The sequence below is a fragment of the Aquarana catesbeiana genome, linkage group LG12, assembly GCF_042186555.1.
Source record: "Aquarana catesbeiana isolate 2022-GZ linkage group LG12, ASM4218655v1, whole genome shotgun sequence".
Classification (NCBI taxonomy): domain Eukaryota; kingdom Metazoa; phylum Chordata; class Amphibia; order Anura; family Ranidae; genus Aquarana; species Aquarana catesbeiana.
The window spans coordinates 2,479,498-2,495,407 of NC_133335.1; the positions used below are offsets into that span (position 1 = coordinate 2,479,498).

At 49.7% G+C, this 15,910-nt stretch overlaps 1 protein-coding gene across 7 annotated transcripts; it reads left to right on the top strand.

Moving 5' to 3' along the window:
• Positions 1–1,854: 1,854 nt before the first annotated feature.
• On the top strand, positions 1,855–8,483 carry LOC141113808 (archaemetzincin-2-like; the record flags this gene model as incomplete). Of its 7 annotated transcripts, none has more annotated exon segments than XM_073607108.1 (7): positions 1,896–2,003; positions 2,447–2,486; positions 5,830–6,112; positions 7,032–7,205; positions 7,529–7,657; positions 8,067–8,227; positions 8,307–8,483. In XM_073607108.1, coding segments are annotated over 7 exon segments (981 nt in total), but the record flags the coding sequence as incomplete, so codon positions are not given.
• Between the last annotated feature and the right edge of the window lie 7,427 nt (positions 8,484–15,910).

A 15,910-nucleotide genomic window follows, 5' to 3' on the forward strand; every position in this document is an offset into this window, starting at 1 on the left:
ACAGATCAGTGAGGAGGGGAGGGAGCGATGTTCTGCAGAATATATAAATACAGATCAGTGAGGAGGGGGAGGGGAGGGAGCGATGTTCTGCAGAATATATAAATACAGATCAGTGAGGAGGGGGAGGGGAGGGAGCGATGTTCTGCAGAATATATAAATACAGATCAGTGGGGAGGGGGAGGGGAGGGAGCGATGTTCTGCAGAATATATAAATACAGATCAGTGAGGAGGGGAGGGAGCGATGCTCTGCAGAATATATAAATACAGATCAGTGGGGGGGGGAGGGGAGGGAGCGATGTTCTGCAGAATATATAAATACAGATCAGGGGGGGGGGGAGGGGAGGGAGCGATGCTCTGCAGAATATATAAATACAGATCAGTGAGGAGGGGGAGGGGAGGGAGCGATGCTCTGCAGAATATATAAATACAGATCAGTGAGGAGGGGGAGGGGAGGGAGCGATGTTCTGCAGAATATATAAATACAGATCAGTGGGGAGGGGGAGGGGGGGGAGCGATGTTCTGCAGAATATATAAATACAGATCAGTGAGGAGGGGGAGGGGAGGGAGCGATGTTCTGCAGAATATATAAATACAGATCAGTGAGGAGGGGGAGGGGAGGGAGCGATGTTCTGCAGAATATATAAATACAGATCAGTGAGGGGGGGAGGGGAGGGAGCGATGCTCTGCAGAATATATAAATACAGATCAGTGAGGAGGGGGAGGGGAGGGAGCGATGTTCTGCAGAATATATAAATACAGATCAGTGGGGAGGGGGAGGGGAGGGAGCGATGTTCTGCAGAATATATAAATACAGATCAGTGAGGAGGGGGAGGGGAGGGAGCGATGTTCTGCAGATTATATAAATACAGATCAGTGAGGAGGGGGAGGGAGTGATGCTCTGCAGAATATATAAATACAGATCAGTGAGGAGGGGAGGGGAGCGATGTTCTGCAGAATATATAAATACAGATCAGTGAGGAGGGGGAGGGGAGGGAGCGATGTTCTGCAGAATATATAAATACAGATCAGTGGGGAGGGGGAGGGGAGGGAGCGATGTTCTGCAGAATATATAAATACAGATCAGTGAGGAGGGGGAGGGGAGGGAGCGATGCTCTGCAGAATATATAAATACAGATCAGTGAGGAGGGGAGGGAGCGATGTTCTGCAGAATATATAAATACAGATCAGTGAGGAGGGGGAGGGGAGGGAGCGATGTTCTGCAGAATATATAAATACAGATCAGTGAGGAGGGGGAGGGGAGGGAGCGATGCTCTGCAGAATATATAAATACAGATCAGTGAGGAGGGGGAGGGGAGGGAGCGATGTTCTGCAGAATATATAAATACAGATCAGGGGGGAGGGGAGGGAGCGATGTTCTGCAGAATATATAAATACAGATCAGTGAGGAGGGGGAGGGGAGGGAGCGATGCTCTGCAGAATATATAAATACAGATCAGTGAGGAGGGGGAGGGGAGGGAGCGATGTTCTGCAGAATATATAAATACAGATCAGTGAGGAGGGGAGGGAGCGATGTTCTGCAGAATATATAAATACAGATCAGTGAGGAGGGGGAGGGGAGGGAGCGATACTCTGCAGAATATATAAATACAGATCAGTGAGGAGGGGGAGGGGAGGGAGCGATGTTCTCCGGAATATATAAATACAGATCAGTGAGGAGGGGGAGGGGAGGGAGCGATGTTCTGCAGAATATATAAATACAGATCAGGGGGGAGGGGAGGGAGCGATGCTCTGCAGAATATATAAATACAGATCAGGGGGGAGGGGAGGGAGCGATGTTCTGCAGAATATATGAATACAGATCAGGGGGGAGGGGAGGGAGCGATGTTCTGCAGGAGGTGGGTGTTGGTAGACGCTCCCTCGGTCAGGTCATGTGACGTTTGATGCGTTGTGCACACGGTGTAGGAAGTTCTCTCTGATTGGCTGTTATGGGAATTCCTGACTGTATACAATGTGACAGCTCAGAGCATGACAGAGAACGAGAGGTACGAGGGTCCAATCATTCCATCTAGTAGGGATCAGGAGGTACGAGGGTCCGATCATTCCATCTAGTAGGGATCAGGAGGTACGAGGGTCCGATCATTACATCTAGTAGGGATCAGGAGGTACGGGGGTCCCGATCATTCCATCTAGTAGGGATCAGGAGGTACGAGGATCCGATCATTCCATCTAGTAGGGATCAGGAGGTACGAGGATCCTGATCATTCCATCTAGTAGGGATCAGGAGGTACGAGGATCCCGATCATTCCATCTAGTAGGGATCAGGAGGTAGGAGGGTCCGATCATTCCATCTAGTAGGGATCAGGAGGTACGAGGATCTGATCATTCCATCTAGTAGGGATCAGGAGGTAGGAGGGTCCGATCATTCCATCTAGTAGGGATCAGGAGGTACGAGGATCTGATCATTCCATCTAGTAGGGATCAGGAGGTACGAGGATCCGATCATTCCATCTAGTAGGGATCAGGAGGTACGAGGGTCCGATCATTCCATCTAGTAGGGATCAGGAGGTACGAGGATCTGATCATTCCATCTAGTAGGGATCAGGAGGTACGAGGGTCCGATCATTCCATCTAGTAGGGATCAGGAGGTACGAGGATCCGATCATTCCATCTAGTAGGGATCAGGAGGTACGAGGATCCCGATCATTCCATCTAGTAGGGATCAGGAGGTACGAGGATCCCGATCATTCCATCTAGTAGGGATCAGGAGGTACGAGGGGTCCCGATCATTCCATCTAGTAGGGATCAGGAGGTACGAGGGTCCCGATCATTCCATCTAGTAGGGATCAGGTGGTACGAGGGGTCTGATCATTCCATCTAGTAGGGATCAGGAGGTACGAGGGTCCGATCATTCCATCTAGTAGGGATCAGGAGATACGAGGGTCCCAATCATTCCATCTAGTAGGGATCAGGAGGTACAGGGTCCGATCATTCCATCTAGTAGGGATCAGGAGGTATGAGGATCCGATCATTCCATCTAGTAGGGATCAGGAGATACGAGGGTCCCGATCATTCCATCTAGTAGGGATCAGGAGGTACAGGGTCCGATCATTCCATCTAGTAGGGATCAGGAGGTACGAGGATCCCGATCATTCCATCTAGTAGGGATCAGGAGGTACGAGGATCCGATCATTCCATCTAGTAGGGATCAGGAGGTACGGGGGTCCGATCATTCCATCTAGTAGGGATCAGGAGGTACGGGGGTCCGATCATTCCATCTAGTAGGGATCAGGAGGTACGAGGATCCGATCATTCCATCTAGTAGGGATCAGGAGGTACGGGGGTCCGATCATTCCATCTAGTAGGGATCAGGAGGTACGGGGGTCCGATCATTCCATCTAGTAGGGATCAGGAGGTACGGGGGTCCGATCATTCCATCTAGTAGGGATCAGGAGGTACGGGGGTCCGATCATTCCATCTAGTAGGGATCAGGAGGTACGAGGGTCCAGATAATTCCATCTAGTAGGGATCAGGAGGTACGGGGGTCCAGATAATTCCATCTAGTAGGGATCAGGAGGTACGAGGATCCGATCATTCCATCTAGTAGGGATCAGGAGGTACGAGGATCCGATCATTCCATCTAGTAGGGATCAGGAGGTACGGGGGTCCCGATCATTCCATCTAGTAGGGATCAGGAGGTACGAGGATCCGATCATTCCATCTAGTAGGGATCAGGAGGTACGAGGATCCGATCATTCCATCTAGTAGGGATCAGGAGGTACGAGGGTCCGATCATTCCATCTAGTAGGGATCAGGAGGTACGGGGGTCCGATCATTCCATCTAGTAGGGATCAGGAGGTACGGGGGTCCGATCATTCCATCTAGTAGGGATCAGGAGGTACGAGGATCCGATCATTCCATCTAGTAGGGATCAGGAGGTACGAGGTCCGATCATTCCATCTAGTAGGGATCAGGAGGTACGAGGATCCGATCATTCCATCTAGTAGGGATCAGGAGGTACGAGGATCCCGATCATTCCATCTAGTAGGGATCAGGAGGTACGAGGATCCCGATCATTCCATCTAGTAGGGATCAGGAGGTACGAGGGTCCCGATCATTCCATCTAGTAGGGATCAGGAGGTACGAGGGTCCCGATCATTCCATCTAGTAGGGATCAGGTGGTACGAGGGGTCTGATCATTCCATCTAGTAGGGATCAGGAGGTACGAGGGTCCGATCATTCCATCTAGTAGGGATCAGGAGATACGAGGGTCCCGATCATTCCATCTAGTAGGGATCAGGAGGTACAGGGTCCGATCATTCCATCTAGTAGGGATCAGGAGGTATGAGGATCCGATCATTCCATCTAGTAGGGATCAGGAGATACGAGGGTCCCGATCATTCCATCTAGTAGGGATCAGGAGGTACGAGGGTCCGATCATTCCATCTAGTAGGGATCAGGAGGTACGGGGGTCCGATCATTCCATCTAGTAGGGATCAGGAGGTACGAGGATCCGATCATTCCATCTAGTAGGGATCAGGAGGTACGAGGGTCCGATCATTCCATCTAGTAGGGATCAGGAGGTACGAGGATCCGATTATTCCATCTAGTAGGGATCAGGAGGTACGGGGGTCCCGATCATTCCATCTAGTAGGGATCAGGAGGTACGGGGTCCGATCATTCCATCTAGTAGGGATCAGGAGGTACGAGGATCCCGATCATTCCATCTAGTAGGGATCAGGAGGTACGAGGATCCCGATCATTCCATCTAGTAGGGATCAGGAGGTACGAGGATCCCGATCATTCCATCTAGTAGGGATCAGGAGGTACGAGGATCCGATCATTCCATCTAGTAGGGATCAGGAGGTACGGGGGTCCGATCATTCCATCTAGTAGGGATCAGGAGGTACGGGGGTCCTATCATTCCATCTAGTAGGGATCAGGAGGTACGGGGGTCCGATCATTCCATCTAGTAGGGATCAGGAGGTACGGGGTCCCGATCATTCCATCTAATAGGGATCAGGAGGTACGAAGATCCGATCATTCCATCTAGTAGGGAGCAGGAGGTACGAGGGTCCGATCATTCCATCTAGTAGGGATCAGGAGGTACGAGGGTCCGATCATTCCATCTAGTAGGGATCAGGAGGTACGAGGGTCCGATCATTCCATCTAATAGGGATCAGGAGGTACGAGGGTCCCAATCATTCCATCTAGTAGGGATCAGGAGGTACGAGGATCTGATCATTCCATCTAGTAGGGATCAGGAGGTACGAGGGTCCGATCATTCCATCTAGTAGGGATCAGGAGGTACGGGGGTCCCGATCATTCCTTCTAGTAGGGATCAGGAGGTACGAGGGTCCGATCATTCCATCTAGTAGGGATCAGGAGATATGAGGATCCGATCATTCCATCTAGTAGGGATCAGGAGGTACGGGGGTCCGATCATTCCATCTAGTAGGGATCAGGAGGTACGGGGGTCCCGATCATTCCATCTAGTAGGGATCAGGAGGTACGGGGGTCCCGATCATTCCATCTAGTAGGGATCAGGAGGTACAGGGGTCCGATCATTCCATCTAGTAGGGATCAGGAGGTACGGGGGTCCGATCATTCCATCTAGTAGGGATCAGGAGGTACGGGGGTCCCGATCATTCCATCTAGTAGGGATCAGGAGGTACAGGGGTCCGATCATTCCATCTAGTAGGGATCAGGAGGTACGGGGGTCCGATCATTCCATCTAGTAGGGATCAGGAGGTACGGGGGTCCCGATCATTCCATCTAGTAGGGATCAGGAGGTACAGGGGTCCGATCATTCCATCTAGTAGGGATCAGGAGGTATGGGGGTCCTGCTAATCACATGACTTGGTGTCTCAGATGCAGGTGGTCTCGCACTCCTCGGACACTCTTCGGGGGGCTCTGATATCCGGAGACCCCAAATTACAGGATCTTTATGATCGTTTCTCAACCGCTGAGAAGAAGCTGCTGAATGAAGCCTTCAACCCGCACAATGCCCTCTTCAGGCCAATCACCGTCTGCTCCCCTTCTGATTGGATCCCATCGCACCCCGAGCCTGCGGAGACCTTCCAGGAGTTTTATAGGAAGTCTGAGAGGCGGATCCCCTCCCCCCAGAGGAGGACCATCTATGTGCAGACCATCGGTGAGGAGGTCACATGACCCGAGGACCCCTCTAGATGGGGGATTGTCTATAGAATGGTCACATGACCCCATCAAATCCCACCCACCGGACACTTTATTAGGTCCTCCTTGCTAGTAACGGATTGGACCCCCTTTGGTCTTCATTCTTGGTGGAATAGATACAACAAGGTGTTGGGAACGTTCCTCAGAGATGTTCCTCCATAGTGACCTGATGACATCACACAGTTGCTGCAGATTTGTCGGCTGACCATCCATGATGCCAATCTCCCATTCCACCACAACCCAAAGGTGCTCTATTGGATGAGATGTGGTGAGTGTGGAGGCCATTGGAGGACAGGGACCTCATTGTCCAGTGGTGAGATGATTGGAGCTTTGTGACATGGTGCACCAACCACCATTCCACGTTCAAAGTCACCGAGATCCCTTTTCTTCCCCATTCTGATGCTCGGTGTGAACTGCAGCAAGTCGTCTTCACCACGTCTAGATGACTAAATGCATTGAGTTTCTGCCCTGTGATTGGCTGATTAGTAATTTGTGTTACCAACCAATAGAACAGGTGTACCTAATAAAGTGTCCGGTGGGTGTACATGGAGGACCATAGAGACCTCACCTTGACCTCTGATTGGTGGATGTGTGGGAGGCGGAGCTTCTCATTAATGATGTGAAGATAGAGCCGTCCTCCTCGGAATGCATCTCGCCTGGCTGTCATGCCGATCCTCTGGCCAGGGAATCACAGTACTGAGGTCAGAGGATCGGCATGACAGCCAGGCGACCCGCATTCCCAGGAGGCTCCGGTCTCAGAGTGTGGCCAGAGAATACTGAGGTCAGAGATCCCGAGGCCTCCTGGGAATGCGGCTCGTCTGGCAGTCATGCTGATCCTCTGACTCCCTGAATAACGAGTCTTCCTCTTGGTTTTGTAGGTCAGTTCGGGGACTCGGACCGGCACACTCAGGAATACATCGCCTGGCTGACGGGATACTGCCAGGCCTTCTTCCATGGCCTCCCGGTGAAGGTCCAGGGGCCAATCAGCATCTCGCAGACTGGCTGCCGCTTCCGAGTCAATGACTCCACCCACAATCTGCAGATCCACGCTGGTAACACCGATCCCCCCCCCCCCCCGAGGGGTCAGTCCACCCAAAGCCATGGCTGTGGGAAGCCCAGCATAAGAGGTTCTGTGTTCCCAGCTCCGCCCACTTCCCCACAACCTTGATGAAGGCGGCTAACTTCCACCAATCACAAAGAATGTGTAATGGCAGCCAATAGTGGAGTTCTGAGCAAGAGAAGACTCCGCCCACATTGATAATATTAGCTATCAGCTTTGTGTGGACTGATCCTTTAAGTCAGTAGATTCCCCTGTGGCACTAGCAGCGCGCACTGTGCGCACACCACACCTACTCAGGCTGCGATTTCTCCTCAGGTGATCTCCTCCGGTACCTGAAGACGATAAAGCCGCCCGACGCGTTTTGTATAGTGGGGGCCACCATGATAGATCTGTACCCCCAAGACTCCTGGAACTTCGTCTTCGGAATGGCGTCACTCACAGAAGGTGGGAGGAGCTCCAAGTGTCTGTTTATTGTCCTGCAGGGTTCCCCCTGAGGGTTGGGGGACACATGGAGGGGACGCGTGTTTCGGAAGGGGGCGGAGTCTTTAGTTAGGGGACACATGAAATGACCTCTCTTGTCTATGTTGGGGACACGTTGTCCGTGTTTCGGCAAGGGGCGGAGTCTTTAGTTGGGGGACACATGAAATGACCTCTCTTATCTATGTTGGGGACACGTTGTCCGTGTTTTGGCAGGGGGCGGAGTCTTTAGTTGGGTGACACATGAAATGACCTCTCTTGTCTATGTTGGGGACATGTTGTCCATGTTTCGGAAGGGGGCGGAGTCTTTAGTTGGGGGACACATGAAATGACCTCTCTTGTCTATGGAAGGTGACACATGTCCTTGTTTCGGCAGGGGGCGGAGTCTTCAGTTTCACTCGTTATGATGACGATTTTTACAGCTCCGGCTACAAAGGTCGATTGAAGGGAAAGAGACCAGCGAAGGGGGATTACTCCGTATTTAATGGATATTACACTCCGCCCATCACTAGCGCTCTCCTCCTCCGATCCTGCAAGGTAAGGTCCTCCATGTTTGTACAGCGCTATGGCTTTGTTGCAGTGATTGCCTCCTCCAGGATTGTACTTTGTTTTTCAGACGCTGACACATGAGATCGGTCACATGTTCGGTCTCCGCCATTGCAAGTGGCTGCAGTGTGTGATGCAGGGATCCAATCACCTGGAGGAGTCCGATCGGAGGCCGCTGGACCTCTGCCCCATTTGTCTGCGCAAACTGCACTCTGCCATCGGCTTTCCTATGGCGGGGAGATACAAGGTGAGCTCTCCGCCAACTTTGCACACGTATACCTGTCTATCCTTAGCTGCTTTGCTGAAAAACAAGCCAGTTGTTTACAGAGCTCAGTAGCTCCAGGTGAAATTTACACTCACAGTTGATTGGGTAAGCTGAGTGACTCCGCCCCCTTCCTCACTTATTACATGGCTTTGTAGGAGGTTCCAGGACATAGTCCACCTTTGTGATCAGTGTGTCATGGGTGCAATGTGCAGGTCCTGCGCTGTTTATGGGTGGAGTCCCGTGCTGAATTTAAATAATGACGACAACCTGCAGGAAAAAGCCCCCCACAATTATGGTAAATGAGGGGGTGGTGTGAGAGGTGGGGGGCTGTGTGCTCCCACGTTTCATGTTACACCCTAAGTCTGGTATTAATGGTGGACTATACCATTCAGTCAGGAAGAGATAATCTGAAAGCAAACAGCTACTGCTCTGCTCTCTCCTTACATCGGTGTCATGGCTCCTCCCTGTAATATTTGTATTTTATCATTTATTTTAATAAATAGTTAAAGCGATATTAAATCTAAAAGCAAACGTTTTATTGCAATTATATTGCGGCTTACTAATTCTTAGATGTGACGGCTGCATTCGTTTTTCTTTCCTTTATTTTCACCTGAGGATCCAGCCAGTAGTTTCTGTTCAACAGAACAAGCTGTCCTGCAGATGTAACAGTTAGGGGGGTGAGACAAACCCTTCACCACTGACAGGGGTACTTACAATTATCAGCTTTTAAATCAATGTAAAACTTTTTTTTCCCCAAAACAGGAACAAAACAAAAGTGTGGTCTGGAGTTTGGCTTCAGGTTGTTGGTGTATCTAAATCTGCTAATCCATCTGACACCCCCCCCCCCCGACTGACACCCCCCCCCCCCCCCGACTGACAATGCTGCTGTCCACAGGTGCCCCCCTGTGCTCCTTCATCCAGAGTGGGGGGCAATACAGGAGGTGTGTTACTGGCCAGATCACCAGGTGAAAACAGAGGAGAAAAAGACAAAAAAAGAAGAAAACTAATGCAGCCGCCCCATCTGATGATTGGTCAGCTGAGATGTACGGCGGCTGGTTTGGGGTTTAACCACTTCCCGCCAGCGGGGGGCGTACACGAAGGTCCTCAGGTTTCCATAGTTATCCCGGGATGGGGGGCGCACCTACAGGCATCATCCCGGGATCAATCTTTTCAGCCGGCGATTCTCTTCAAGGCAAAAGTGATCGGAGGGGCTAATTAGCCGCTCGGTCACTTCTGCAGGTGGTAGAAGGGGGTCCCATCCCCCTCTCCCGGGCTCTCTGTTCCCATCATGGAGGCCCCAAATCTCTCCATAAAGGAGGAACAGTCATGTTGTTCATCTCAGGTGATAGCAATAAAGTTAGTACAAAAAAAAAAAGTGTAAAAAAAATAATAATAATTTTGCAACCACTTGCCACCCGGGCAAATTCTGACATTTCTCTCCTACATGTAAAAATCATCATATTTTATAGAAAATTACTCAGAACCCCCCAAACATTATATATGTTTTTTTTTTTTTTTTAGCAGAGACCTTAGAGAATAAAATGGCGGTCGTTGCCACTTTTTATCTCACACGGTATTTGCGCAGCAATTTTTTCATGCTTTAAAAAAAAAAAACGACAAAAAAAAAAACAAAAAAAAAAAACAGGAAAGTTAGCCCAATGGTTTTGCATAATGTGAAGGATGAAGTTACGGCGAGTAAATAGATACGCTTTAAAATTGCGCAGGCTCGTGGAGTGGCGCCAAACTTCGGTACTTGAAAATCCCCACAGGCGACCCTTTAAATTTTTTTTTTTTACTGGTTACAGGTCTAGAATTATCGCTCTCACTCGAACGATCGCGGTGACACCTCACATGTGTGGTTTGTACACCGTTTACATATGTGGGCGGGACTTACGTATGCGTTCGCTTATTTTTCTAATTTTGACACTTTTTTGATCACTTTTCTTCCTATTAGAAGGAATGTAAACCTCCCCTGTAATAGGGAATGACAGGTCCTCTTCACACTGAGGTCTCTAAGTCCTCACATCTCTCCTCTGGGAAGCCTGAAATAAAAAAGTTCTCAGCTTCCCAGCCGAGGCGCCATTTTTTCAAATGCAGAGGCCGGGGTGTGACGTCATAACGCCCGGCCTCCGAACGACCATAGAGACTCCAGGGACCATCATCTGGTCCACCAGAAATCTCTATGGTCTACATCCGGGGGCCGGCGGTTCCCTTCTCTGGTTCACCGATGGCACGGGGGAGTCAGTAGAAGCACCGGAGGGCGTTGGGACGGAGGGGGTGGGGGGAGGGGGAATATCTCCATAACCTGCACTGTTTAGGAGATAATCACCATTTACGCTTCCCGCCAGCCTCATCAATGCACACTATAGAAAGGAAACGATCGTACCCTTTCTATAGGGCCCGTGCCGTCACCATCAGCACCCGCCCACATGACGTCACGTGACTCCGGCCAGTCACAGAGCCCGGAGTCCACAGCCCGGGATGGAAGAGGGGTGAAGATGGACGCGATTAGAGGGAGGGGACAGCGGTGACATCGCGGGCAGGTAAGTGTCACATAATGGGCTAGTATGAGATGTGATGCAATGCGATGCATACTAGCCCATTATGCTTTTTTTTTTTTTTTGCAGGGGAACAAATAGGAAGTAAAACCCGTCAGAGTTTACTTCTTCTTTAAAGCGTCTCCTATGGAGATTTTTAAGTACCGCAGTTTGCCGCCGTTCCACAAGTGGGCGCAATTTTAAAACATGACATGTTAGATTTCTATTTACTCGGCGTAACATCATCTTTTATATTATACAAAACAATTGGGCCAACTTTACTGTTTTTTTTTTTGTTTGTTTTTTTAAATTCATGAAAGTGTTTCTTTTCCCCCAAAAAAATTTGCGTTTGGCGCAAATGCCGTGTGACATAAAATATTGCAACACCCACCATTTTATTCCCTAGGGTCTCTGCTAAACTATATATGTGTGTGTATATATATATATATATATATATATATATAATGTTTGGGGGTTCTAAGTAATTGTCAGAATCGGCCTGGGTGGTCGGGGGTTAATACCGCCTTAAATAACAGAATATAGAACCTGAATTTACGACTCAAAACCATAAGAGTTCCCCTTTAAGTGACGGGAGAAGTCGGCCTACCTTCATCCTGGAGATGGTCCTCGGCTCCCGGCTGCTGGATGAGTCGCGGTGACCGCCAGCGTTCTCCTGAGGGGGGTTTCCGGGTCACAGAACGGAATCATGGGAGGAGAGACTGCAGTCCCACCCAGAAGCTCCTGACTTGTAGATTCACAGATGAACAAAGAGCTTGGCTCAGCCTGGTGGACGTTTCCCAGCCTACAGGTGGCCCATTCTGTCATTGGATCGATCGCAGCAGCTGTTTAGTAGGGGGTGCTGATTGAACTTTTTTTTTTTGAAAAGCCAGTGGAGTGCAAAACACACCCAAAAACTTCCAGCCGGTGCCAAAAAAAAAAGTGCACACATATAAAGAGTGACACACAAAAATGTGCAACGGGTGTTACACTGATCCTCCACTAGGGAAGGACCTGACCCTGATCCCCCCGGGGCGTTAGGTTCCAGACAGGGACTGGGGTACTTCACTTGGCCGAAACCAGACGGACCCCCGTTCTCTGGAAGGTCTGCCGAAACAGAACCACCCAAGTACTAGGTGGGGCTCCCCCGAAGGGAAAACCCCATAAGAGAGGATGAACCAAGCCAGAAGGCCTATTGTCCACCCCCTCCCAAGACTTTCAGAGTAGGCCTGAGGACCCACACCCTACTCATCACACTGTGACATCATCAACCAAAAGTACAAAAATAGTGCCAAACACGGGATAAATAAAAAGAAATTGGGGAGAAGGAAGGTGGGAGAGTGAGAAGTGACCATTGTGTAATAGAATGGCTGGCCCTCCGGCTAGGAATAAAAATTTCCCTTGTTCCTAGCCGAAAGGCTCAGCCCCAGAGGCAGGTGCGAAAAACGTGTGTTGTGGTGAAGTGACCATGGTGCCATAAATCACGTGCCGGAACACTGCGACTGTACAGCACCCCTGAACTGACACTTCAGGGGCACATTCACCACTGGCCTTTCATGGAACCCCGACCCCCAACCCAGACCACAGCAGCCCCCACCCCAGCCAGGAAGGTCTGAAGTTCTGGACCCCCACCCCAGCCAGGAAGTCCTCCTACCTAATTACATTCGGGAAATACTAACCACTCCCCCCCCCCCCCCCCGAAGGAGGAGTAAGTGTTCTCTCCCGAAAAACTAACCGGAGCTAGAGCTACCCCAATCTAGGCCTGAAGGCCAGGGACCCGACCCTCTGGTCAGACCCAATGGTTCTCCATCCCCATCAGAAGGCTTCCCTTTCGGCTATGAACCGCTCCAGGTTACCTTTACACCAGCGGGTTTTGCATAGCCTCCGCCATCCCTGATACCACCTCGCCGTAGATCAGGGACAGAAGCAAGCGCCACCTCCTGGAGACTGATAAGAACAGATTCTACACTTGATCTTAACCAGGAGGCCGAGAAGCGTCTTCACACTGATTTGAACGAGTGCCATAGAAATCAATGGGCTGCGACTTGTCATGCAACTTTATGTGTACAAAGCCGCATGACAAGTCACACTAATGGAAACGCAGCCTAAAACGTCATCCAGCGGCTCGGATTACTTTGATTTTGCAGAAAATCGCCGGCCCTAAAGAACGATATCTCCATCATTGCTGCAGCGATAGCCGAGATATCGCCCTTCCCGTCCAGGGGGCGTGTATAAATGTACGGCGGACAGGAAGTGGTTAATCCCGCCCCTTCATCATTAACCATTTCCCGCCCGGCCTATAACAGATTGACGTCCAGGAAGTGGTTCTGTTATCCTGACTGGGCGTCATATGATGTCCAGCAGGATAACGGGGGGGGGGGATCCTGACTACGGGGGGGGGGGGGGGGGGGGGGGGCGAGCAGCGTGGCTATCAGTCTGACACGCCACATCTCCGATCGTGATAAGAAGCCTCTGATAGAGACTTAATACCACATGATGAGCTGTGACCAATCACAGCTGATCATCACGTGAACCAGGAAGTGCCGGTAAACAACATTCCTTGGTTCACACTGACAAGGAGAGCCAATCGGCGGCTTTCCCTGTCAGAGGGGGGTCTGTGCTGATAATAAACACATTGATTATCAGCACAGCCCCCATCAAATGTACCCATAAGCTGCCAATTGGTGCCCAGTCAGTGCCCCATCATAACCCCCTGCCAGTGCCCAATAAAGTGCCAATCAGTGCCCAGCAACACCTGTCAGTACCTGCCCAATCAGTGCTGCCCATCAGTGCCATCTATTAGTGTCCATCAGTGCCCATCAATTCTACTTATCAGTGCCCATCGGTGCCCCCTATCAGTGCCTGTCAGTGCCAACTCATCAGTACCCGTCAGTGAAGGAGAAAACAAAATTTTATAACAGAAACTAAGAAAAACTGTATTGGGGGGGGCAGGAAGGCGGGGAAGTGCCCGGTATTGGGGGGGCAGGAAGGCGGGGAAGTGCTCGGTATTGGGGGGGCAGGAAGGGGGGAAGTGCCGGTATTGGGGGGGCAGGAAGGCGGGGAAGTGCTCGGTATTGGGGGGGCAGGAAGGGGGGAAGTGCCGGTATTGGGGGGGCAGGAAGGCGGGGAAGTGCTCGGTATTGGGGGGGCAGGAAGGGGGGAAGTGCCGGTATTGGGGGGGCAGGAAGGGGGGAAGTGCCGGTATTGAAGTGGTTAATAATAAATGAACTAGTATAAATTTATAAAATAATTCTTAATTCTAATATTGTATACAAATGACTAAGAATAAGTTCTGCACATTTGTATGTGAAGCAGAATATGGAAATATGAGACAGCAAAGATGTCAATGTTAGAATAATACAATTAAGGGTTTGGCTGAGCGACCCTTGATGTAATACGACACCTCATCCCGGTAATTTGAAAATTAATTAGGGGGGAGCAAGGAAATAGGGATTATGACGGTGCCAAGAGAAACAGGATGCAATACTAGTGAATAAAAAATTCTATTTATTTAACATTATCCAATAAAATTTAGACATAACAGTCACAATAAGCGAGGTGTGCAGGAAAATTCTAAAATCAATTCTGTAGCAGAAATTAATTCACGTCCCCTGGCCAGATGTTTGTAGCGGCCAGTTCTGTGAATAGGTATTCAGATGTCCGACATGTTTCGCCGGTTTTGGCTTCTTCAAGGACAGTTGTTTGATACCTAAGAGAGCTACAGTGTTTTCTATAAAGAAGAATACAGTAGTCAATGGATGTTTAAGAACAGTTGATGTATTTAACATGTAAATTGATATAAATATATAGATATCACTATATGTTTGCGAGCCGTCTAAGAGAAACATGACCCCTCACCCAAACATGGCCTCCAGAAGCCCTCCTACACATCATAGGTGCCACAAATGCCCCAAAACCGATCGTGTGTAGATGGTATTACCTGCAATTCACCAGGGATAGATACTACGTGCCTCCGAAGCAAAGCCCCAAAAATAGAGATCAAAATAGTTTTTTTTCAGTTTTAAGCCATTCCTATAAGGTGCTGTCTCCCTTTCCATCATCATTTTCCCCTCCCCCTAATACCCCTCTTTATCCTTTCCTCCACTTCTGTTCCCTTTTCCTTTTTCCTCCTTTTTTTTTTTTTTTTTTTTTTCCCCCCCACAGCCCACCTTAAGAATCATGACCTTTTTTTCATTATTTTCTTATATTTATCTATATTACTATTTATGGTATTTACATATTCCTCCCTAGTTAGTTCCTTCCCTTGTACAGGTGGGTCCTGATGAATCAAGTAATGGCACCCCCGATCCCTTTATCCATTTACATTGATGTTACCCAATTGTATTCAAGTAAACAGCACTTATTTACTATTTGAATACTCTCAGTGTTGTATCTATGTACATATTGACCCATGCTGTTATAATATAAGTTGTTCCTAATACTGTTTACATCTTTGTGTTATTGCAGATATGTTAATTTGCGAGCTGTCTAGGCGACCTATGCAGGTACTTGCCGGGGACAAAGGGTTTTCCTATCCCTTCATTCCTTCTAGCCTTGTGTGCAGGCGTTCTCCCCTTTTTCCGAACTGTCCCTTCGTCCCCGGTCTGTCCCTATTGACCTCTATCCCATTGTGTCCCAGTTGCACCCTGCCCTCGTGGTTGCCTTTATGTCCCTTTCCAGATTGTATTCTGCTGTGGCCATCGATCCACGGTTCCCTGTATCCCAGAAGGATATTGGCGTTGCCTCCGTTGTCACTAGCCCCTTTATTTGAGATACATTTCAGCTGTATGGACACCCAAGGGCACTGGCCCGTCCTGTGCCCGTCTCTGCCATTGCGTACTGGCTTAATTTCCTCCTCCAGGTATCCTTGCTGCC